Source organism: Camelus bactrianus, chromosome 1, assembly GCF_048773025.1.
Source record: "Camelus bactrianus isolate YW-2024 breed Bactrian camel chromosome 1, ASM4877302v1, whole genome shotgun sequence".
Classification (NCBI taxonomy): Eukaryota; Metazoa; Chordata; class Mammalia; order Artiodactyla; family Camelidae; genus Camelus; species Camelus bactrianus.
In genome coordinates, this window is record NC_133539.1 from 58,536,949 (window position 1) to 58,561,587 (window position 24,639).

Consider the following 24,639-nt stretch of genomic DNA (forward strand, 5'->3'; position numbering starts at 1 on the left):
CCAGGGAGTTGGCATCACTGTCTGTTTCCATTCTCCTCTCCCCACAGTGGAAATCCCCACAGTGGGAACAAAGCCCCCTGACCCGTGTCATATTCCTCCCTTCCTGGAGCTTGTGAGGGTCATGCTGTGGTGGCAGCTCCTTGTCTTCTGAGGACAGATGCTGTAGGATTGCACTGCAAGCTGACCTTGCCCCAGCCTCCTGCGTTTCCCAAGTCTGAGCCTGAACTTAAGCCCAGGCTGAATGTGCTGGTGTGTGTGTGCATCTGTCCCCCAGGCAGGAGTGTCAGGGAGGGGGCCGTGGGCATTTTGAGAGTTTAATGTCAGGATATCCTGCATCACATCTTGTGCAGTAGAATTGGTGCTGGGGAGGTTCAGGTGGTCCCTGGGGAGTTTTGACCTGCTCACAGTTTTTCAGTGTCTGTTTCTGTCTCCATGGTTGAGAGCACCCCTCTGATCTGTACTACTCTGCCCACGGCCTGCCAAGGCATTAGCTGAGTGTGGATTAGAGCTTGTCAGCCTGCTGCCACATAGCCCTGTCCCCGCTGTGCCATGTTGAAATGAGCCTCCAGCCTGACACGGGGCTCCAGGCAGCTTTGGTGTCTGTGGCCTTAAGAGGCAGCTCAAATCCTGTTTTGCAGCAGCGCATCTGTCAGAAAGAGTAACGGCCTGGCATGTTTGAGTTCCTTGTGTCTGAGGAAACCGCTGCTCGTGTCCTGCGGGGTCAGTGCCTGTATGTGTCTTGCTCTGGTTGAAGGCGAGGGGTGGTTTAGATCAGGGTCACTCTGAGGTAGCAGTAGGTGTTTGGGACCTGGCTGTCTTGGCCCTGAGTCTCTGAAGGCTTCACCACCCAGCAGGGGAGTGTGACGGTGATGGACCACAGAACCCAGTGTGGACTGAGCCAAAGACATCTCAGAGTCCCAAGTCAGGGCTGGGAGGGGCCTGAGGTCATCTGGCCCATCATTGCCAGAAGGGGCAGCGGCCCAGAGAGAGGAGGTGACCTGTCTGGGGCCATCCAGCAGATGGGGGAAGATGAGGATTCAAGTGTCGATCCTGATTGGTGCTTGGCCACCTCCAGTCATAATGTGGTTGTCCTTGTTAATGAAAGAAAAGAGGCACGAAATCCCCAAAGCCATTTGTGTTTGCACAATTTTCCTCCTAATGGCATTCAATTTAGGTGCATCTGCAGCCCCTGGCTGGGCAGGGGCACCGAAGGGAGGCTTTTAGCTATGCGTGGTGAAGGGGTGCCTTCCTGGCACCTGCTCTGGCTCCCTGAATTCCTGTTGAACTCATTATCAGCTCTGAATTATTCAGTACTTTGCCCTCCCCCAGCTGGGCCCCGTTTCCTTAGTCCCACATTTATTGAGTGACTGCTGGCCTGGGTCCTGTTTCATGCGTTGAGATTGGAAACTCCTTGGGGGCCGGGGCCTCTGCTTTGTTCTGTGTGTTCCCAGAGTCTGGGGTGGTCCCGCACTTCTGGAGGCGGCATAAAGGCTGTTGGTAAAGGTCGGGAGGGGGGAGAGGGCGGGGCTTTGGGCCCATTGTAACCACTTTGGTTTTTCTCCTGCTGGTGACCAGGGTGCAGCTTGTGCAAGAGGACAATGCCGCATTTCCAGAAGGCTGCGACCCAGCTGCGAGGCCAGTTTGTAAGTGAACGCCATGGGCTGGGCAGAGCCGGCTGGCTGGCTGGCTGGTTGGTTCTCGCCTTCTTCCTCTCACTTGGGGAGACAGTGGAGTATGGGTAGTGGGGTGGGCGGAGAGGGCAGATTTTGAAATTATGAGGACTTTATTACTGTGCCCCTGCTGCCCCGGCATGTGGTTCAGAGACCTGTCCTCAGTGGACATTGAGAACCCCCTGAATTGTTTGGACCAGGAGAGGTAGGCAACTGTGATGAAATAGCCAAGAAACCAGCAAGAAGCACATGCGGTGTTGCTGGGAGGCCAGGGGCCAAGAGCAGACTGTCAGGGGTCCAGAGTGACAGGGGCTAGTCTCCAGAGTGGGCTGAGGCTATTGATGCCAAGGAACCCAGTGGAGAAGAAAGGGGCACAGTTACACCAGAGATGGGCCCAAAGAACAAGCGGGTCCATGGGGCAGTCTCCTGGCCAGGCTTGCAGGGCTCTGTGGTTCCTGTGGGGCAGGAAAGACACTGGAACCACAGCAGTGAGAGGTGGTCCAGATGGGGAGCCAGAGAGCTGAGCGTGCAGTCTTCTCTGAAGGAGAGTGTGCCAGAGGAGTGGGCAGTAGATGGGTGTCTCAGGGATGTCCACCTTTAAGGACAAAAGGGGGAACGGGGAGCCACTGAGGAAATGAGCCTTAGAGAAGTAGGAGCAGCCAGGATGGTCAGTGAGGAAGGAGGGGAGTCCGGGCCGTCAGACCTCACCTAGGGCTGAGCATCATTCACTGATGGTCCTGGTCATCTCTGTATCTCCTCTTACCCGCCAGGCTTACCTCTTCTGTGCTACAGATCTGTCCATTTTGGCACTTACCCTGAGCCACAGAGGTTTTAGGGTTTTTGTTTGGTTGGTTTTTGGGTGGTTTTTTTGTTTTGTTTTGTTTTTTGTTTTTTGGTTTTGGTGACAACAGAAAAATAACTGCTAGCTCCTCTGATGAGCATGGAAAAATCCATATGCCTTTCATGAAAGGTCATTGGGAGGAGCCATCTCTTGTGGGGCTGGCCAAAGTCCCATTAAAGGAGTCCTGAGATCTTAAAACTGCATCATGATCTTAATGGATCAAATTAAGCTGATGAATAGTTCAAAGTCAATGTAAAAAGTTTAAACGGCAGCACCTGAGCATGGTGGCCAAGACTGGGTTGCAAAGAACCAGGCGCTTTCCCTTTTGACCTCATTTCTGGGACGACACCGAGGTCCTGCTTGTTTCTGAATAACGAATTTTTAGCAACGTGCCTGGAGACGTTTGGCCCTGGGGCACACATACATCACTCTGGGGAAGTTTCTCTTCACATTTTGCAGCCTCAGTAGATACTATATTTTGAGATTACTTCGCCTGGAGAAAAGACTTAATTACCCAGAGAGTTCTCCTATTACACCTGCATTCACTTAGACAGCTGCTCAGCTCAACCTCCAAACTGTAGTGCAGTGGAAGGTGATGAGATCTAGCCCTGATCAAATCATGAACTAGCTGGCCAGCCCCGTCAGAGCAGGCGACGGCTTGGTGCCAGTCTTGTGGACCTTCTGGAAGATTCTATCTGCCAAACTCAGCATTTCTCCAGGTCCCTCCAGTGCTCCCCCAGGGCCTGTCCCTGCCATGCACGGTCAGGTCGGCTTGTGTTCCGGATCACTTTGTGCACCAGTAGTAAGATACTCCCACTGAGATGTGAGCTCGTGGAGCCCAGGGGCTTTGATCCGCATTTGTTTCTTCAGCACAGAGCACACAGCCACACTCAGAGTAGGTGCCCGACGCGTGCTAATGAGTGAATGAGTATGTGGTTACTGCTCCTGGGCACATTTTATTTTAAGCTCTATATTTACATTAAAAGCGATGTTCCCCTTTTTAAAGGAATTCAGAACATCAGTTATGAAGGACAGAGGCAAAGTGGGAAGGATATTTGTGGAACAGAAGCCTCCTCCTTGGCCCAGGGTTCACATGAGGCTCTTTTGCAAGGTTAGCCATGAAGATCACGTGCATTAAGGGTACTGCTTCCAAAAGAGAAAAAAACCAAAAACAGTTCCTGCTTTTCCTGCCTGGGACCAGCTCAAGAAATGTAAAAGGTGACCCTCCCAGTTCCCTAGACAATGTTCTAGAAAAGTGAGTGGGATTGTCTGGGTACTCAGAGAGCCCAGCTGGTCAAGCCTGGCTTTGGTTGGGTGTGTTAGTTACCTCAGCCCAAGGATCTGTTTTACATGAACTCATCCATTTCATTGCTTCTGTATTTTCTTGCTTGGGGTTTTTTGTTTACTTACCTCTCCCCAGGAACAGGGCAACCAGAGGCGTGGATTCCTTTCTGGCCTCATACACCGGGCAGAGATGGGCTGCTAGTCCCCAGAAATCAAAAGTACACCCCTCCCCACTGCTGCAGTCCAGCTGGATTAGTACCTCCCATCTCCTCCTTATTCTGTCACCCTTGAGCTCTTTTTTGGCTGGCCATGTCTGTGGCAGGGCTCAGAAACCTTCCTCCTTCTTGGGAGGTGTCCAATCTGATGATGTCATTAAGACGGAAGCCAGGGTGGGTCAGGGATGCACAGCCTTTGCCATTTTCCAAACTCAGATCTGCCTCTTTTTCTGCTGTCACTGAAGTCTGGTGAATCATCAGCATCTGTGCCATCTACTCCTGCTAATTGACGTCTTTGTCGGCAGCCACTGCTGCTCCCTGTCTCAGAGGAACTGTCAGAACGAGCCCATCCCCGTCTTCCTCCTCTTCCCAGCCTTGCCAGTTATCGATGTCTACACAGTCTTTTGTTAACCTTGGCCACGATGTGTCATCTGGATGTGAACAGTGAAATGGGTCAGTCTTGGTGACAGATTTGTGCCCATCAGGCTGTGGTGCTGGCTGTCACTAACTGGGTGGGAGATCTTGAACAAATAGCTTTGGAGCCTCTGTTTTCCTGTCTGTAAAATGGGGATGGTAATGCCGGCCCTGCCCACCTTCCTGGGTTGTTGGAAGAATGAATGGGCTGGTGTACGGAGACAGCGCTGTAACCTGCAGACACTTCTCAGTTACAGATGGCCAACACCCCCTACCCCTGCCCTCACTGCTCTGGGCTTACTGGTCCTTCCATTCACTAAATGGGGGTGCTCCCAAGGTGCTGCTTTCCACCCCGCCCTCTTTTCTTTCTCATGAACATGTTGGAGCAAGGACCTGGCACTGTGCTGTCCTTGTCTCGTATGGTTCGTCACTCAGTGATTTTTACCTATGTCTGTAGCTTCAACAAAATGTAGCTCTGTGGAGCCAGAGCCTCTAAGCTCCAGACCCATGTGTCAGACTGCTTGCTTGATATCTTGGTCTGAGTTTTTCTCCCTGTGTCCCAAATGCAGGTTGTCTAAAATGAAATTCATTGTCTTCCCACATGGCAGACTGCCAGGTTCCCTCCATGGCTCCTCCGAGCACCCCAGGCTCCTCTGCCAGTGTGCCTTTTTGCCAGGCCATCATCTCCATCTCTCCCCCTCACATCGTCCTCCTCTCACAGCCCACCGCCCTGGGCCAGGCCCTGGTTAGCCCGCACAGGGTGGTGGCCAAAGACAGCTGCCTTGGCCTTCTAACCCATGGCTCTCCCCTTACAGCTCAGCCTTATACTGCAAAAAAGCACAGCTGGGAAACCTCCAGTATCTCTCCAGCGTCTCCTGAAGAAGGTCCTGGTTTCTTAGGCATTAAATCCTGGTCCACAGCGACCTCGGTGATCTGGCCTGGCCTTCTCTCACTATTCCCTTCTGTGTGTCCTGCGCTTAAAATCGGCATGGCCTCCATTTCTTGAGCCACATCTTGGCTTGTCTTGCCATCATTTTCTTTTCCTGGAACATCTGTAGAAATCTCCCTGTCCTTGACCACTAGCTCACATGCTCCCGCTTTGTGGAACTTCCGTGATTGTTCTCATCAGAACATGGGCTGAATATGACGAGGAGTGTGTCGTGCCAAGTGAACGGCCCTGAGCTCACGTGGTTCAGTGTCGAGCGCTGTGGCATAACTTCTCCTTAAGTTGAGACCAGTTTTGCCTCCTTCAGATGCACAAACTTCTAAAGTGTAAGTGGTTATTTTAAAAAATGTTTATCTTGTTAACTAATAAACACCCTCAAGGTGGTCAGCAGTGCTACAGAAACTCACAGAGTTGAGCCCATCACAAGCAGAGGTGGTTTGGAAAGGCCACCGTGGAGGCGGGATGTGATTTGCCTCAAAGGACAGCTGAGTCTTGGGAGGGAGACGAGGGGGAGTGGGCGTCATGAGCTGAGGGTCTGGAAGACTGGAGTCGGGCACAGTGTGTGTTCTGGGAATGTGAGCAGATATGCAGAGCCTCTTAGTGGTGGTAGTGAACACAGCGAACAGATTTTGGGTGTTGTAGATACTTACACTGTCCCATTAAGCTGCTCAGCAACCAGAGAAGAGGGCTGCAGATGAGGAAACTGAGGCACAGAGGCAACTGTGGCTTGTTCGGGGGAATCATCTGCTGAGAGGGGAGTTAGGATTGAAGCCCAGCATCCTGACCCAGAGCTCACGTGCCGAGCCATTGTGGTACATTGGCATGTGCGAGGGGCCTCAGATGGCAAACGGTCCAACCTCCTGCTTGTGCAGAAATCTCAGACTGACTCATTCTGGGGAGAGTGAAAAATCTAGACCCTAACAGGTGTACAATTAAAGGTTTTGTAAGGAAGAATTCAAAAATGAGAGAGGGACCATATGGTCTTTGAGTGTGGAGTGAGACTTTAGCCTGCATTCAGTGGAATTGAAAGGTTCTGTGCAGGGAAGTGATGTAATGAAAGAGAAGGATGTGGGAGATTAATCTTGTGAATGTGCACTGACACTAGGGAGATCAATTAGACATATAGAAAAAAAGAACTTTAAAGTAGACGGTTATTACTGAAATTGCTGAATCAGTCTGAGGAAATGAGCAGAAGGGCTTTTGGAGGGTTCCAGGGCTTCTAGTAAGTTCTGTCTAAGGCTTATTTTCCCTGTATTCCTTGTAGCATCCCAAAATGAGCTGGGAGAAAAAAAGAAAATTTAGCAGACATTTGCTGTGTGCCTGCTATATGCCAGGCACTGAGCTAGGCACTTAAAACACTTGAGAAGACGTGTTTGGATACCTCTAGGGATGGAGCCACCAGAGGTACAGGTGGCTCCCATCACCCAGGATTTGGGAGGAAATAAGGAATATGAGCCTCAGTTTCATGCTAAAATTTGACATGGGTCATCTCATTCAGTTCCTTCTCTTTTTTTAATAGTTGATTTATAATGTTGTATTAGTTTCTGGTGTACAGCATAGTGGTTCAGTTATATATATATATATATATATATATTCTTTTTCATATTCTTTTACATTATAGCTTATTACAAACTATTGAATATAGTCCCCTGTGCTATACAGTAGAACCTTGCTGTTTGTCTGTTCTGTATATAGTATATGCTAATTCCAAACTCCTAATTTATCCCTTCCCCTCTCCTTTCTGCTTTGGTAACCAGCAGTTTGTTTTCTATATCTGTGGGTCTTGTTTCTGTTTTACAAATAAAGTTCATTTGTGTCATTTTTTTTTTAGATTCCACATATAAGTGATATCATATGGTATTTGTCTTTCTCTAACTTACGTCATTTAGTATGATAATCTCTAGGTCCATCTACATTGCATTATTTCATTCTTTTTTATAGTTGAGTAGTATTCCATTGTATAAATATACCACAACTTCTTTGTCCAGTCACCTGTTGATGGACATTTAGGTTGCTTCCATGTCTTGGCTATTGTAAATAATCCTGCTGTGAACTCAATCAGTTCTCTTAAGAGCCCTGTAATAGTCTCATCACCCACCTTTTCCAGACAAGGAACCTCAGGGAAGGATGTGTGACGTGATTCTCAGGTGACTGCAGTCTTCTGAATTGAGTTCACTGTGCATTGAAACTTCTCCATTTTCTGTAACTATGCATCCATATTGTTGAGCAGAGTTCAGCTTCCTGGTTTCTTCTCTCTGCTTCTGTAACTGCTCCTGGCTGTTTTTGAACCTCCTCTCCCCCCTCATCTGTTGCCACCCTGCTTGGAAGAACAGCCTCCCCCTATCTGGCCACTGTGTATTCTCTTGTGAGAACAGATTCAGAGTCCCCTTTCCAGCGCCTGATCTTGCCCTACAGAAAAAATTTCCTGCTTCAGGAAAGGAGTTCTAGGGGACTCTGTTCTTGGTTGTTCTTAGTACTTCACGTTGTCATCAGTAACACAGCTACCAAAGTTCTCCTTTCTCATTCAGGGGTGCTGGATACGTGGACTCTTACAACCAGAACATGTCCAGACTTCAGAGATGATGGTCAAATCAGGCTGTAAGGGATGGTCACCAGCAGGAAGCCTAGCAGGGCCTGGAGGGAGGAGAGTCAGGCAGGAGGATCATCATGAGAACCACACACCCTCCTTGGCCACATCCAGGCTGTGAGGTCTGGGAATGTCACGCATGAAGCCTGGGTGGACAGACTGAGGCATCTGAGAAGTCCAAGGATGCTGTGGAGTGGCTGATTGTTGATTCCACAGCTGGGGAGAAGAGTCCAACCTTAGCTTGACATGAGCAGAGAAAAGGCTTAGTGTGTCCTTGGGAGGCAGTGGCCCACTCTAGCACCTGACTGAACTTGGTCACAACCCTCAGAACTTTTGTTTCGCTCTGGGATGATTCTCCCGTGTATGGGGGGCAGCCCTCGGGCCCAGATGCCTGTCTCTTCCAAAGTGCTCAGGCATCATTCCCAGCTGGCTTCACTTCCCTTGCTCCCCCACTGCCCTGAGCTGTGTGTCCATCTGCAAGGCTTCATCCGGATCATCTGTCTCTGGTGGGACAGTCAGGCAGGCAGCGTGTGGACAAGGGGAGAGCACTGTGGGTAGAGGGTGGACAGGTCGTTTCCCCTTTGCTCCTAGGTGCTGGCCGGGATGAACCTCCACTCCTCGGAATTTGAAAACATCAAGGAGGAGTACGGCATACGCAGCTACCCCACCATCAGCTACTTCGAGTAAGTCACATGCTTCCCTTCTCACGCTCACTCCCCTCCGTGGCAGCCTTTGCCTCCCTGGCTGAGCCCATGTTGTCTCCCCACATTTCACAGGAAAGGACGGTATCTGTTCCAGTACAACAGCTATGGGTCCACAGCTGACGACATTGTGGAGTGGCTGAAGAAGTAAGTCAGCATTTGTCTTTTGGTGGGGTGCCCAAAGGGAGGGGCGTCTGCCGGGCCCCAAGGTGTCCCTGGTCACAGGGCTCCGGCTGGGAATTGGGAAGAGAATGAGGACGGAAAGGTTTGTCGTGCTGCCCACACAGCTGTTGGTGGGTTACATCTAAGTGAGGGTGGGGTCTGTGAGTGCAGGATGCGGGAGTTGGGAGGATTTCTGTGACTGTCCTGCTGACTACGTTTCAGATAGGTTTTTTCCTGCTTACTATATACTTGATGGATAGAAGTATTTCTCACCCAGAATGGCAGGTTTGAAAGAGGTTCTGCTGCAGGTCTCTCTGAAAATAGAGTTGTCAGTTGAATGCTTATTTCAAACATAGCACTGTATTAGGTGCTGTGAAGCTAAGAAGTGTCCTAATGCCTTAGATTTGCAGCTTGCTTTGCCATTCACCATGCATCCCTGCAGACACTGCTTCAGAGCAACCTGTGATCCTGTTTTCTAATGTGATTAGATCCTTATAACCCAAACCACCCTGCACGTGGAGCCCCTGCCGTGCTCGGCGTGTGACTTTGACGTGATGCTCCGACCCTGTGTTGGACGGGGAGTCTGTCTCCCCCACTCCTTCCCCATGGCCCAAGCTCTCCTGGAACTCTCCCTTCCGAGAGCACTCACCTCCTCTGGGCTCTGCCTGTCACCAGTCTGGACTTGCCAGTCACTGCTGGTGTGTAGCTATTTGTGCACAGTCCTTGGAATAATAGCTGCTGTCATTTTGGGCACAGAGAGTCACTTTGTGGCTGACTGTTTCAAGCACTTTATGTGGATTCTTATGGAGTCCTCAACAGCCCCGCAAGGATGATATCATCATTACCCTTAATTCATGAACTGGGCAGCTGAGCAGAGTGATGAAGTAGCTTGTCCTGGCTCCCACAGCTGGCAAGCGGCAGGGCCAGGACTGGCCCCCCGGCAGCAGCTCCTCCAAGTTGTGGCTGGAGCCGCTGCCTCTCCCACCATTGCCAGCATGTGGATATTTATTGACATTATTACTTTGTTACTGCAGCAGCACAGGGTTAAAGAATTAGTTACCCAACGTGATGGAGGTTGAAAATGTGTATTTTCAGAATGGGAAAGGAGGATAAGTTTTGTACCTCCCCTCTCCCCCACAACCCCCCCCCCCACAAACCTCCAAGAAACAAGCTGTTTAATTCTAAAGGCTGAAACTCTCAATCTTCTGTTCCATCGGTTCCCAGGGGCCCAGGAGATAAAACAACAGCAGAACCACGTTTGCATGGCATCTTTTATTTCTTGGAAGCATTTTCACATCTCTGTCTCCATCTATTACCTCTCCGCCTGTTACCCGGGAAGGCCACTCCCCATTATCCTGTACTCAGTTGTCTTACCGGGGGCCTCGCACCCCTGCTTTCCTTTTTCATTTGGTAATAAGCATGTCCCCTCCTCTGCCTGACGTATCTCATTCTGCTTTGTGAGAAGGTTCAACAAATGACAGTCTCATTTGTCACCTGAGCATAAAGTCTGTCTGCTTCCCTCCCCTTTCTCTAACCTTTTCTGGTTTCAAAATATACTCATACCTTCTTGGAAGAATACGGTTTATTATTTTTTTTAGAAAGTGTTCAGAATTGCTTGCTAACCCTAGACCAGGGGAGCACGTCAGTGGAGTTTCTGAGACCCGTTATTATCTCCCTACTGGAGCTGCTGCTCTGTCCCCCACCCTGCTCTCTGCGCACCACCAGCCCAGCTCCTCCATCAGACTCTGTCCTGCCCCCCCGCCCCCAGGCTGCCTCCTCATCCCTGTCCTTGGCTGGCACCTCCCCACTGCCCACCACTGCCTTCCTCCCTGGTCTCACCCCTCATGGGAAGGAGACCTTGTTAGCAGCTTTTGGTTCACCGTGGGTCTCCAGTCTCCAGGCTGAGAAGGTTGGTGAGGTAACTCTGGGGAAGGGAGGGCACCTACCAAGCCGCCCAACCACCTATCATCACTGTGTTGGGGGGCACACATGTGGGGGCAGCTCTTCCGGAGGCATGACTGCAGCCCACTCGTGGAGCATGGGGCAGGGGCAGCAAGGCCCAACAGTGTCACTGTGCTGCCATCCTGCTTGAATTTTCAAAAGTCTTCTTTGATTTTAAGGCTATTCAAGTGAGATATGTTACTATTGAGAAGCTTAAATACTTAAACAGAAGGAAAAGCGCCCTTCCCCCCAGCTACCCAAAGGTAATGTGTTGTGATATTTTGGCAAATTTCCTTTTAGATTCCCCTCAACATATGCCTAGCTCTGTGTATTTTTTTTCTTGATGCCAGGTGTTTTGTTTTATTTATATATTTATATATATACATACATACATATATATATGTGTGTATATTTATGTATATATATATGGAGGTACTGGGGGTTGAACCTAGGACCTCATGCATCCTAAGCTTCACCACTGAGCTATACCCTCCTCCCGTTCCAGGTGTTTTAAGTCTTCACCAGATTTCCCCCAAATCCTGGTGAGTGGGTAGCAGTGATCCCACCTTTCCTGCTGCCCTGCATTTCTTCCCTGGACCTCTCTGTTGGCTGCTCACAGTTCATGGTGGCCCAGTGTAGAAGGATGAGGGTGGATCCGGCCTCCTCTGGATGACTTTCAGAAGCCTGGGAGAGAAGAGCCTAGATCCCGCCCTCTGACACACGATTCTGAGGAGAGGGCCAGACAGGGCATCGTTGGTGTCTTGGAGTGCCCCAGGGCTCTAGGGTAGATGTGATGGTTGTGGTGGTTGTGCACCTGGTGCTCCTGGCACTCCTGGCAGCTACATTTCTCATTCCGTTCTGCAGGTTTCATGCTGCTGAGTTGGGCAGGGCAGGTGGAGTGTGTAAAAGTGGCAATCCATTTTGACCGAGCTACCCATTTCCGCCTGTGTATTTTTAAACAGAGGTGGACTGAAAACAAACACAAAGCGTTCTTGACTTGTAATGCTTTGAGTTGCATCTTCTTATTTACAGCACGTGCACCTGCCTCAGGCAAGGACCTGCTTTGTGTGAACTTACCAGGCCTGGAGAGCCCGAGAAATCAGAGTTGCAGGGTTGGGAGGGAATGTCAGTGAATCTGCCCCCAGTGGTTCCCTTTGATGTTGCTTTACCTCTAGGACAGATGTGGTCACTCAGTCCCACTTAAACAGGGCCTCAACTCATTGTGAGGTTGTCCATTCATGTTTGAACGATGTTTATGATTTAGATGATGAATGATGTCTAGGAATATTTGGGTAGTATTTTATACATTTACAAAGTATCTCATGTCCATCATCTGTCTAGATGTACCTGCAAGGCAGATAAAGGAAAACCTACAAATACGTTGTCTTGTGGCTGTTTTAGTCAGGCTGTTGCCTAAGCCTCTAGAGCTGGTACGTGGAGGAAAACAGGACTCAGCCAGGTTTTCTGACTCCCAGTTCGGCTCTTTCCCTCTCATCTGCTGTAGATAGAAGTTTCTTACTTCTGTCGAGCTGACGTTTCTTTCTCTGAAACTTCTACTTAGTGTTGGTTCTCGTTTTTGGAGCCACAGAAAATAAATCTTAGTTTCTCTTCCCGGTGCAGTCTGAGATGTTTGAAGACAACTGTTGTGTCCCCACGTCTCCTCTTCTGCAAGTTAGACTCCTCCAGTTCCTTTAGCCATTCTTCTCTCACTGTCTCATTGATTCAGAAAGTGTTTATTGGGTATCTGCTCTGTATTAGGTGCAGGCGGTACAGAGGTGAGAGAGGGAGCCCTAGTCTTGAAGGAGAGAGATGGTAAAAAGCATGATTCAGTAACAGTGCCCTTGTACCGTTCTGCCCAGCTCTGCAGTCCTGTCCAGAGAGGAAGCTTCCTGTTGTCCACGGGTGGGAGAGGGGACTCACCTGGCTGCTGGAGAGGAGATCTGAGGGCCTCCTGTTTCAGCCCCGGGCCACAGCCTTGCTTCAAGGGGGTCCTCTTGGTCCTTCAGAGCCTTTGCATATTAAGGTGGTTCCTATGCCCTGCCCCCCTCCCAGCACACAGCACCTCAGCTTTCTGTTCTCTAAGAAAGGCAGATGTTTTTTTGCTAAGTTGGTTTTCTAGCTTCTAAAATTGCACTGACCTCCTTTTCTCTCTTCGCTGTTGTCTTCATTCCTGTTCTTTTTGCTTCTGTGGAGCTCATACTTGAATTTTTTTTCTTGTGCTGTTATTTTAGTAGTCTTGGAGTGCGTCCTCCATGTTTAACTAGAAGTTTCTCAGACGCTTCCATATGTTTGTGCTGCTGCTGCGCCACGGCTTCTCCAGTCTGCGTGTATATTCTTGCTGGGTTTTAAAAAATGATTTTAATTTTAGAATAGATTCCATTCACATAATTAAAATAATTTTTTAAAGATACTTAAAAATTATACATTGGAAAGTCTTGCTTTTACGTGTCTCCTCCATCCTGTTCCCCTCTCTACACCTTAGAGGTAACAACTTTAATTAGTTTCTTTACGCAGATACACGTGCATGTGAATCGGTATTTTTTATCTCTCCCTGTTTTATGCAAAAGTTAGCACATTGTGGCCTGTTGGGTACATCTCAGCAGTCTCTCCACATTGAGCATAGAGCACTTCCTTGCCTCTCTTTACCACGCTCAGCCCCCCCTGGTGTGGATGGGCTGGTTTACCTGCACTGGGTTTTTCTAGTCTTTGGTTTGACAAATCATCTACAGTGAATACCTTGGAGTGTACATAATTTTGCCTATGTGTGGGTGTAAAGGTAAATTCCCTAAAGTGGAATTGGTGGTGTTTTGGGGGGTTGGTGTTTTGAGTCCAAGTATCAGAACCTCGGTTTCCTATTGTTGGTCTGCCTGGTGACTCATGCTGAAGCTTGATTTTGCCACCAGCCCCATCTGACAGGGGATGCGCATGGGCTGAGAGTAGTTTGCCCTCCTTCTGCCACCCCCATGGCATGGGACCAGAGTGGCTGAGGCCAGAGAGGGCTTCTGAAAGTGACGTCAGACCCAGGCTCTGCCCTGGGTAGGGGGGTCAGCTTCCACTGTGTTGCTACATGGGAGAGTGGCAGAGTCTGTTGAGTGGACCACATTGCTCTCATGAATTCACAGCCCTGGCTGCTGGAACATTACACTTTTTCCTACTGTAGGCTCTCAAAGACAGGAAACAATAGTTGTCTTTTCACATTTGTCATCTTAAAGGGTTTTTCCAAAGCAGCAGTTAAGGTGCTCTGGCAAAAGTGTTTATGGCGGTGAATCGTCAGGGAGTTTGTGTCACCAGCAGTCTTGTGCTCAACTTTGCAGCAGGAGAGGGCAGCTGCCAGCCTCCCCTGTCACCGCAGCTGGTGCATAGGTATCAGCACACGGTGGTCCCAGTGGAAGCAGGCTCCAGGGAGGTTAGGCACCAGCCTGAGGTTTTGCAGCTCGCAGTGGTAGAGCAGGGATGTTTGGGCTGACCTCCAAGCCTGGCTATTTCTGCTCTGGCACTCTGCCTCTGAAGAACTAGGTAACTTTGTTCCTGGTCTCCAGGAAGGGTTTGTGATGTATCCTGGATGCCATCGTAGTTAGGGTGCCCCCACCCTTTTCCCCTGGGCCCCACTCTTCCTCATCATGACCTTCCTCCCACACTGGTCAGTGAACGCCTCGCACCCACCAGGTGGCAGCATCCCCTTCCTAGCCCCCAGCCCTTCCCTGGCCAGATTTGGTCTTTCTTGGATACCTGGCCTCTCTCTTCCCTCCTCAGCCACCACCTTTTCCTTTCTATTATTTCCTCTCCCCAGTCCTTGCCCTGCAGGGCACCACTCAACACAACAGTTAGCTTTTCGAGAGGTCTCTCTTTGCTGTTGCTGTGTACTGCTATTGCCAGTTGGCTGAACGTTTGAAAGAGCATGAGACACTGATAAACCCACAGGTTCCTGGGGGGAGGCGAGGTTTCCTGATCTGCCTTTAGAGCTACAGCTGAAAGCTGCTCTTTGTGATAGGATGTCAGCTGAGCGCTCCTGGGGCTCCGAGGGCATGGTGGAGGTGGGCAGGGCTGACCACTGGCCCCTCTGCTCCTGCCCGGTGAGCCCCCAAAGCAGCAGTGCCGAGCCAGAGTGGGTGAGGGCTGCTCAGGCCACGGTGCTTGCTCTGAGCTCTGCCTATTTTTGGTCTTCCAGTCCGCAGCCGCCACAGCCCCAGGTCCCCGAGACTCCCTGGGCAGATGAGGGCGGCTCCGTTTATCACCTGACCGATGAAGACTTTGGCCAGTTTGTGAAGGAACACTCCTCTGTGCTCGTCATGTTCCACGCCCCATGTGAGTGGAACCTTGCCTCTCCCGCCACCACCTCGGCTCCCTCAGCACAGGGCAGTCACCGCTCTAGGACCAAGTCCAGGGAGCATCTGCCTGTCGGCTGCCTCCTCTGTGCCCGATGCGGCCCCGCCCTCACGGCGCACATAGTCCACCCAGCATCACTGTGGGAACAGCACAGGAGTCCCATTCAGGCCCCTGTGGCCCCCAGCTCAACCTGGAGGGCCCCAGCGGCTTCCTCAAAGTCAGCATGAGTCAGGAAATGCAAGTAGACTTCCCAGAATTGGAGGAGTTAGGACTGGGAGGGCCCTTCGATATTACCTAGGACAGCAATCACTCCTCAATTCACAGGTGGGAAGATTGAGGCCCCAAGAGGGCCTGTGTCTTGGCCAGCAGCTGAGAGAGCGCAGTGAGACCAGGGCTGGAGCCTCAGACGCTGCAGCACCTAGAATGCCTTCTTCCTGCTTCCCCTCGTGTGTCATAGCCTGAGGCGGCCGTGGTAGATCAAGGCAGGAAACTACATGAATGCCATAAAATGTGCTTGCAATATTGGCCGAAAGCCCTCTAGCTCAGAAATTTTCTAGACCAGTGTCCTCCCCATTCCCATGGAGAATGGAAAATTGATTATAATTTGTTTCCAAGAGGGAGAAGGCTGTTTCTGGAAAGGTGAGCAGGGAGATGACAGCCCCAGGGCACAGAGTTGCTGGGAGCAGCTCCTGGGAAAGGCAGGCCATCCCAGTGGGTGAAGAAGACAGGTCCCCAGCACCAGGGACAGAGTGCACATGTGTGGGTTGCTATTCTCTCGTAGCTTCTTGCCAGTTCTTTGGCCCAGTGATGGTGGGTAAGAGACTGTGGAAGAGGGGAAAAAAAGCAAGAAATAACTACTTTATGGATCAGTGTCATAATCACCCTGTCCATAGCGGCATCTTCAGTGACAAGAATAGTGAATTAATTGTCTTAGTCATAGGGATCTTTATACTATCAGTTGTGTTTTGTCCTATGGTGACAAAGTGGCTTTCCGCAGCATCATCTCCTTTTGTCTTACCCACAGTACCACAAAGCGAGTATGATTCACCCCATTTTGCAGACAAGGAGACTGCCGCACCGAGAAGTGGTGCTGCTCTGAGTCCTGTACCACCACCCCTGCCCGCCCTCCCCTTCCCCTGCGGCAGTATCACACAGGTTTGATTAATTAGGAATTGTTTGTAAGTGGACACTAGTGCAGATTTCCCCAATACTGTCTTTCTCATAAGTGCCAAATTCTTAGGAGAACCCCAAGGGAAAATACTCACTGTGACTTTTCTTCTGAACTTATAGAAAAGTGACCACAAAAACTAAAAAACCCCACTAAATTTCAAAGCCTCCTGATTAAGGGCAGTGACAGAGAGGGCTGTAGGAACATGTCACTTAGCCCTGTGTGGACCTCAGCGAACGTGTCCTTGTGGTCGGAGGTACCTGATACTGCCCGCCGGGCAGCCCTGCAGTGCTCCCCCTGCTGAGATGTGCTGTCCAGGCCAGTCTCCAAGCTGCTGATGGAAGCAAGTCTTGCAGGGAGTTCTGCATCTGGAGTACAACCGCTCTGCCTGTGTCCCCAGCAGTAGAGGCACACACTGGCTCACTGTTTTCAGTTCCCTCCTGGGAACTTCACCCCCAGGTGTCGGTGTTCCTGGTCTGCGTCGAGAGAGCCCACCAGCTCCTGGAAGAGCCAGAGTGGTTTGAGCAGTGCTTTGTGGTTTATACATCACAGTGCGAAGAGTATATATCCCCTTTGATGAGTCCTAACAGCACGTACCAGATAGGTGGGAATGATTTAATAATTGTGTATTAAGCCCTTTCTTTATAGAACTCTGGTTGCAAACTGGAAATTCTTTTGTCTGTATTCTTCCCGGTAGTCTTAGGTTGTGAGTGATCCGTCATAGTAGCTTATGCTTACAGGGTCTGGGCTCTGGGGCCTGGCTGTAGGGACCTTCCCTGCAAACCTCCCCTTGTAATGCACCCTCTTTGCTTCCTGAACCAGAAAGATCTCGTTCATTCCTCTCCCACCCCCAATCCGAGTCACCTTTGGGCATAGAGAAAGGGCTTAATGAATGAAAAAATGAACGAATGAAGTTGTTGAGAGCTAAATTAGAGAATGAGAACTCGAAACTAGATGGCAGCTTTTGGTTTCCCCATTAGTCATTGTTAGCAAGCATTAATGAATACCATCCTGCTCTGTGGAGAGCCCTGTTGAGGGGGCTCTGATTTCAAACTTAGCAAATGGTAACATCTGAGGCTTCTACTGGTGAGTGTCTGCCTGTTATGGACCCTGCATTCTCTGATGAGGTGTTTGCCAGCCCTGTGGCTTTGCATGTGAGTACTTGTGTGGTTTTTATTTCTGTTGGACTGGCAGAGTGAGAGGGATCAGGGCAAAAGCATGAGGTGAACATCTCTTAAGAATTGCCTGTTAGAGTTCCATCCAGTGGGAGTGGCTCTGCATTAAGTAATCTCTCTACACAGCCCCTCTTCCCTAGGAGCATGGGCTTTAGAAGGAAAGGAATGCAGTGGCTTAGAGAATATTCGGAGCCCAGAGGGGTGAGCTGACAGCAGCGCCCTCTTAGCTGCCTGGCTGTGCGCCTCGTGCTGGAGTGCTTCAGAGAACCCACAGTGATCTGGAGACCAGTTTTGTGGTGCTTTGGGACCCAGAGAAAAGGAATGTCAAGAGGCCAGAGACTGGCAGTGCTGGCTCAGGTTTCCAAAGTGCGTAAAAGGTGAATTCTGGAAGTCACAGCTTTACAGGTATCAATCCCAGACCAAACAGGGAGTGGTTTAGAAACAGACCATTTTGGAAACCTGGGAAAACAAGTTGGGATCTCTCAACATACAAGACCATAGACTCTCCTAAGAATTGCTGGATGTGCTTGGTTTGTTTCTTGGGATGAGATTGCGACGTTGATGAATTAGCGTGTCTTTCTTTATCTAAAGTCAGGTGGGATGTGGCCATCCTGAGGGGAATGTCCCCTTGGTGCTCTGTGACTGTGAGTCTGGCCTGGTTCTGTCTAGAGGGTGGGACTTGTTTTTTTAATCAGCAGTTTGGGTGAAACTATAAAAAAAAAAAGCAAAGCACTTTCAAATCTGCAACGGTTCGAGTTGGAAAAAGGAAGCTATTAAAATATTGAACAATTGAGTTGAGATTTTAAAAGATCCCAACAGAATGAAATAGTGGGCCTCAAACTAAAAAGCTGAATTTATCTTTATGGCTTTTTGCTAATTAAAAAGGAGTGCATGCATGTTTTGTAAAGGGGTAGTATAGGAGAGTGTGGAGAAGAAAACTAACATTCTCCTGACATGGACTCCCAGAAAGAGCCACAGTCTCTCTTTGCAGTCTTGTTTCTGTATAGAGGAAGGGCTCAGTGTTACTCTTTCCAGGTTCCACTTGCCTGGAACCTTCATGGGTGCCTTTGGAGCCGCACTCCTGGGTTCTTGGTGGGAAAGGCCCCTGGGTGGCTGGTTGCTGCGTATTATCAGACACCTCCATTGGCCCCCTACTTCTTTACCCGCTTCTCCAGCTTTCCTGCCACTTACCTCCACTTGCCTCATCGTCTCCTTTCCCTCCCAGCTGGAGTCCACTAGGAGCCCCACACGGATTCTTCTGCAGCCTGTACTCCTGATGCCTGAGTTGTCATTGAACAAATAAGCTCAGGCCCAGCAAGTGCAGGGCTCTCCACACATGGGAGCTGGGGGAACTGAGATTCACTGATGGGCTTGCCCCCTTGGCCTAAAATCCAGGATTTGCCAGGCCTCCTGGGGAGGACGGTGTGGGATGAGCAGTGGGCTCCGGGAGGGGTGGGTGCACCAAGCAGGGCAAGGACAAAGCCCAGGCCCCTCTGCCGTCCAGTTGGCCTTCAGTGTGGGACCTGGCGTGGATGTGGGATCCTGCCAAAGATGAAATGGTGTCCAAAGGGGGCAAGACAGTAGGACACCAATGGCCGCTGCCCCGTGGTGCCTTCTGATTTTCTCTGCATTGTTCTGAATGAGAAAAGTCAGTGTCCATTGTCACTGGTCTTCCGTTGTCACTCTGTTTTGCTGCAATAATGTCCCCCTGCTCCTCCCTCTCCATGTACCTGCAGTCCTGCCTTAGGCCAGGGGAGGATGTACTCTTGTAATGACCCCTGAGTGAGTGTCACTTGCAGAGGGAGGTAGAAGGGACATAGTGGGACTCCCGGGGAGGGGTGCCCTGAGCAGCAGCTTGTCTCCCCAACGTGGATGCTGGGTGCCGGCAGGGACCTGAGAAGAAGCTGCTGGGGCACTGGAGCACCCCTGCCGCCCCTTGCCCAGGGCTGCAGTGGCCCACCCACAGCTCCGCCCTAGTCTGTCCGCTCCTTGGCAACAGGCCTGGGGTGAGATGTTTTCTTTGCCACAAGTCTCAGGCAGCAGGTATGTGCTGGAGGCTGCGGGCCCGGCCTGCCTTGCTGGAGCTGGGCCTCCTCTCTGCATTCGGCGGCAGGTCCCTGTCAAACCCCACAGTTCCTGTTTCTTACTCTGTTTCTGTCTTATTCTCAAGTAATAGGTGATTGCTTTAGAAAAATCTAGAAGTTACACAGAAGTATAAAATGATTAAGGAAGAAAACTCCCTATAATCTCATTATTCATTTCTTTTTCTTTTTTCCCTTGATGGAGGTTCTGGGGATTGAACCCAGGACCTCAGGCATTGTTAAGTGTGCACTCTACCACTGAGCTCTACCCTCCTCCCTGTAATCCCATTATTCAGAAGCAAATACTTTCCACTTTTTGGCTTCACTTTTTCTTTTTTTCGTTTTTTTTTATTTTAATTTTTAAAAATGTTTTTTCCTTCCAGTTTATTGATACACAGTTGACATATAGCATTGTATATTTGGGGGGGATAATTAGGTTTTTTTAATTTTTTTTTTTTTTAATGGAAGTACTGGGGATTGAACCCAGGACCTCATGCATACTAGGCACACACTCTACCACTGAGCTATACCCTCTCCGCTTGGCTTCACTTTTTCTAGTTACTTTTTCTTTTACTTTTAACTTGTTTTTGACTTTTATTTTTAAAATTAACATACAGTTAAATTGACTTTTTTCTCTGACGTGTGTAGATTTGTGTAACCATCTTGCCATAAAACTCCTTCATGCTATCACTTTTATTTTTTAATTGCACAAGTAATTTAAGAACAATATTGATGACATTCTTGTTACTGGTGCTGCAAAGTTTAAGGGCTACATAAGGATGTAGTGCAGATAATTCAAGTCCCCTCCCCACCCATCCCCCACCCCAAGATTTATTCTCCTCCCCTATTTCTACCTAAACAACAGGGTTTGGTTTTTGTTTTTAACATAAGTGGGATCATTTCCTATCCATTTTTGTGTGATTTGCATTTTTTCACTCACCAGTAAGGAGGTCTTGAAGAAGTTTTTGTATAAATGTAGATATTGGCATATAAATCTACCTCAGTTTTTAAACTTGTGAATAGTATTTTATAATTTACATATGCCATTAATTTTAAACCATTCCCCTGTTGATAGACATCTGTCTGCAATCTTCGTTCAAACAATGCAATGCAGATTTGTAAACATAAGTATTTGGGAACGTGTCTAAATGTTTATGACTGACTTCTGGAAGGGAAGCTATTGTGCCATGGGGTGAGTGCGCTTGAGCTTTGATAGATAAGGTCTCAGCACAGCTGGCAGTGCATGACAGAGCCTGCATCCTCGTCAGCCATGGATGCTTTCAGCCATTTCTGTTCCTACTAAACTGGGCCAAGGGGCAACTTGTCCGCAGCTCCCTGGCCTCCAGGGAGGTGAGCATCCCTCTGTGCAGCAATCAGCCTTCCATATTTCTTCTGTGAACCAATTTTTCCGGCCCCGCGCCCATTCTCCTAGTGGGTGGTCTTTTCCTTCTTGACCTGGAGCTCTATACTGAGGGATATTAGTCTTTATTTTCTGTGTTCCAGATGTCCTCTGTTAGTCTGTGGCTTACTTTAACTTTCTCTGTGCTGCCTTTCACTGTATAAAAGCATTACATTTTTGGAGTCATCTAATAGCTGGAATGTTTACTGAGCACTTACTGTGGGCCAGGCATTGTTTGAGCACTTTGAAGATTTCCATAGATTAACTCGTTTAATCTTCACAACAAAATCCTGTGAAGCGGATATCGTGATTATCCCCATTTTACAGGTTAGGAAAGGGAGACACCAAGAGGTCAAGAAACTTACCAAAGGTCACATGGCCAAAAAAGTAGGGCCAGGATTAAAACCCAGTCCTAGAGGCCTCAGTCTCATCACTGAGCCCTTTGCAAGCCTACCTTTTCCCATTCTGACCTCTAGGATTTGTGGGTTGCTTGAGAAATCCATCCCTATGGTATAAAAATAGTGCCTTATATTCTGTGATAATATTTTTGTTTGTTTCATTTCATTCTTTAATTCATCTGGATTTTTCATCTTTTTGCCAGGTGGGAGGAAGGGATTTCCTTTTATTCATTAAGTTTTTTTTTTCCGTGCTTTTTTCTTAACGTTATCTTGTATTTTCTTATGTTATTAAAAATGCTTATTTGTACATGCTTTTTGTGGTCACATAATATTCCATTATATAATGGGGCTGTAAATTACTTAACCATCACCATAATGTTGAAGGTTCGAGTTGTTTACTCTATTTCCCCATTGTAAATCATGCTGCAGGGAACATTTTCCTGCATAAAGATTTGTTCACATGTCAGATTATTTTCTTAGGATAGAAGCCTAGAAAAAAAAATGTTAAAAGCTTGTTATCTACATTTTATACTAATGTGAAGAAAGAAACACAAAATCCCAACTTCCTCTTTGCACAAGAAGAGGGCTGTGTGATCGGTGGAGGCATTCATCGGAGCGTGTCTGCCCCAGGGTGCCTGTGAGTGTGTACAAGTCATTGCATACACAGCTGCAAGCCCTGAGGTCTCTGGGGGAGGGTGTCACCATGTTAAATTATCAGTTTTTCTTTTTTTTTCTTGGGAGGGGTAGTCATTAGATTTCTTCATTTTTAGAGGAGGTACTGGGGATTGAACCTCATGCATGCTAAGCATGCACTCTACAACTTGAGCTATACCCTCCCCGCAAGGCGTCAGTGTTTCTGCTAGCAGCTGTAGGAGCCCCACCTCCCTGGCATGCCCCGAGCTGGGGTCCAGGCAAGACAACAGGAATGCAGGTAGGAAAATCCAGATTCCTTTTACAGTCCCAGGTACTAGGGAGCTTTCCAGATTAAACTGGTCCTCTGGAAAATTCTGGTTCCAGGAGCCAAGAAAGTCTCCAGAGCCAGCCTGTAATAAAATCACAAGTGTAACCGAAGTTAATGGAATCCAGAGGAATCTGAAGGCTTGGTGTTGATGGGAGGCCAACATTCCCACAACCAGAGAAGAGCGTGGTCTGGGAGCTAACGGGCGGCCTCTGCGCCAGGTCATGACAATCAGCCTAAGTGCACTTACACAGCCGATAAAAACCCAACAAGGAAGTTGGGCAGTAAAACTTAATGGCCTATCAAGTCACAATCAGGACAGTAAAACGCAGTGAGCTGGATACCTTCTCCTGCTGCTAACCCTCCTCCTCTGGCTCTCCCGCGGCCCACACAGCCAGGACAGCCTGAAGGCCAGGCCAGGAGGCTGGGGTCAAGGCAGTCACCACTCACGACCCACAGTTCCCCCTGGCAGGCGGGTGCCAGCAAGGAAGACGTCTCCTCGCCCAGACCTCTCTCCTCCTCGGTGCCTGGCCAGGCTCCTCGTCGTAAACTCTGTTTACAGTGTTTATTGCCTAGCCTTAGTATCTTGTTCAGGGAGCAGAGGGAATTGATGCTAGTAGTGAAAACCATAACGGTATCAAGAGAACTCTTGGGAATGCATGGGAAGCTTCAGAACAACATCCAGCAATGCTGGAAGTTTCCGAAGATGTTTTCCACAGCTAGTGAGGAGCAGGGCAAGTGTATAAATAGTGGTGGGGAGGGTATGCACACAGTAACTCACTTGGCTGCTAGTCTTACTGAATAGAGGCATTTAGTCATACTACCAACTATTTGGCGTGACTTTGGCCACAGAAGAATTTAGTTCTGTGAAACCTTGTGTGCACTGGTGTAAACCTGAACAATACAGCCATGCAGTTAATTCATTCACAAAGTGCGTGGGACGCCAGCCTCAGTACCAGGGAGGTGAGGGTGAGTGTGAGCGACAACTCAGCCCATATGGACCTTACATCCCAGTTGGATTGGGAGAGTCGAGTAAGCAGACTACTCCCGCTGTTTTGTGTACAGCTGAGAAAATAAACAGGCGGTTGGAAGTGAGCTGTGATTGGGTGAGGCTTCTTTGGATTAGGTGGTCAGATAATTTCTCTGTGGAAGTGAAATTTGAGCTCAAGCCTGCCTGATGTGAAGTGGTCAGCCATGCAGAGGCCTGGGGGAAGATCGTGTTCCAGGCAACAGCACATTAAGAGCCATGAGGGGAGGAATGAGCTTGGTGTGATAGGAAAGCAGAAAGAGGCCACAGGCTGCACAGGAAAGAGTAGAGGGCAGGAGGGAGATCCCTGAGTTGAGGTTGTAAGGTAGGAGGGTTCTATGGTGTGGGGCTTGTGGCTGTGGTAAGGAGTTTGAGTTTTAATCCAGCTGTGATGGGAGCCATTGGAAGTTTTAACCAGGGGAGTCTGATCTGATTTATGATTTAAAAAGATGCCCCAGCTACCCCTGCACATGAGAAGACAGCAATATAGCAGTCATGAAGCACTACAAAATGAAATGTCACAAGTATATGAATGAGAAGTCATTTGTGCGTAGAAGAGAAGTAGGTGGTTCGGTGGGGCTGCAGTGAACTGGGACTCAAAGCAGGGGCCAGTGCCCGGGTGGACGCTCTGCGTGGAGAGGCCTCATCCATTGGGGTGGGAGCTGTAATGAAGTGGGCTGGGTGCTGGTGGACAGAACTTCAGGGAAAAGATCAGCTCATGTGGGCACAGAGACGGGAGCTCCAGCCAGAAGATCCACCTCTTAATCCCATCTGGTTTAACGGTGGCTCTTGGACCCCAATTTACCCCTTCTCCTGGAGCCATCATTTCTGATGATCTCTGTCCTGTGTCTCATGGGGCTGCTGAGATAAAGTGTGAACGAGCACCTTTGTTACTCAGGGGAGTCCTGCGAGGCTGGAAGTTCAGGAGAGAGCCGTGAGTGCAAGCTAAAGAATCTGGCTCCTTCTGGCATGCCCTCCAGCCACCCCTCCTGTGTCTCAGGCAGGCTTCGCGGGTTGGTCCCTGCTCTTCTTCACAGTGAGCCAGTTCTTCGTCTCCGTCTGTCTCTGGCCCGCACTGATAAAATCCAGCAGGCAGTGTGGAGTCTATTTGCTTCCCCAGCGGGGCGATGGGTATCAAAGGGCAGAACCTGATAAAGATATAAAGATGAACTCTCTCATCTTCAGGGGTCCTGCCATGTTGACTGGGACATTTTGGGAAAAAATAGTGGTTTTTCAATAAGTGGCTTTGTCTTCCTTATTTTCCACCCCCCGGTGCCCACCTTGACCCTGGGCTCTGCTGGGCTGAGTGGCTCTGACTCAGGTCACTCACTTCTTCCTCTCCAGGG

General features: G+C 49.2%; 1 protein-coding gene and 1 non-coding gene across 3 annotated transcripts in view; one reads left to right on the forward strand and one right to left on the reverse strand.

Annotated features, from left to right (window-relative positions):
* The window catches only part of PDIA5 (protein disulfide isomerase family A member 5), an 88,810-nt gene that overhangs the window by 44,207 nt on the left and 19,964 nt on the right, over positions 1-24,639 (forward strand). For both annotated transcript variants that reach the window (XR_012507257.1, XM_010970911.3), the window contains exons 8-11: positions 1,576-1,643; positions 8,549-8,640; positions 8,734-8,805; positions 14,930-15,066. Coding sequence is in view for 1 of the 2 variants with exons in the window: in XM_010970911.3 (XP_010969213.2) it covers positions 1,576-1,643; positions 8,549-8,640; positions 8,734-8,805; positions 14,930-15,066 (369 nt within the window). In the remaining variant the exon portion in view is untranslated. The remainder of the gene's footprint in view (positions 1-1,575; positions 1,644-8,548; positions 8,641-8,733; positions 8,806-14,929; positions 15,067-24,639) is intronic.
* TRNAT-AGU (transfer RNA threonine (anticodon AGU)) lies at positions 19,974-20,048 on the reverse strand. Its single transcript has one exon. It is a non-coding gene; the product is annotated as a tRNA-Thr (tRNA).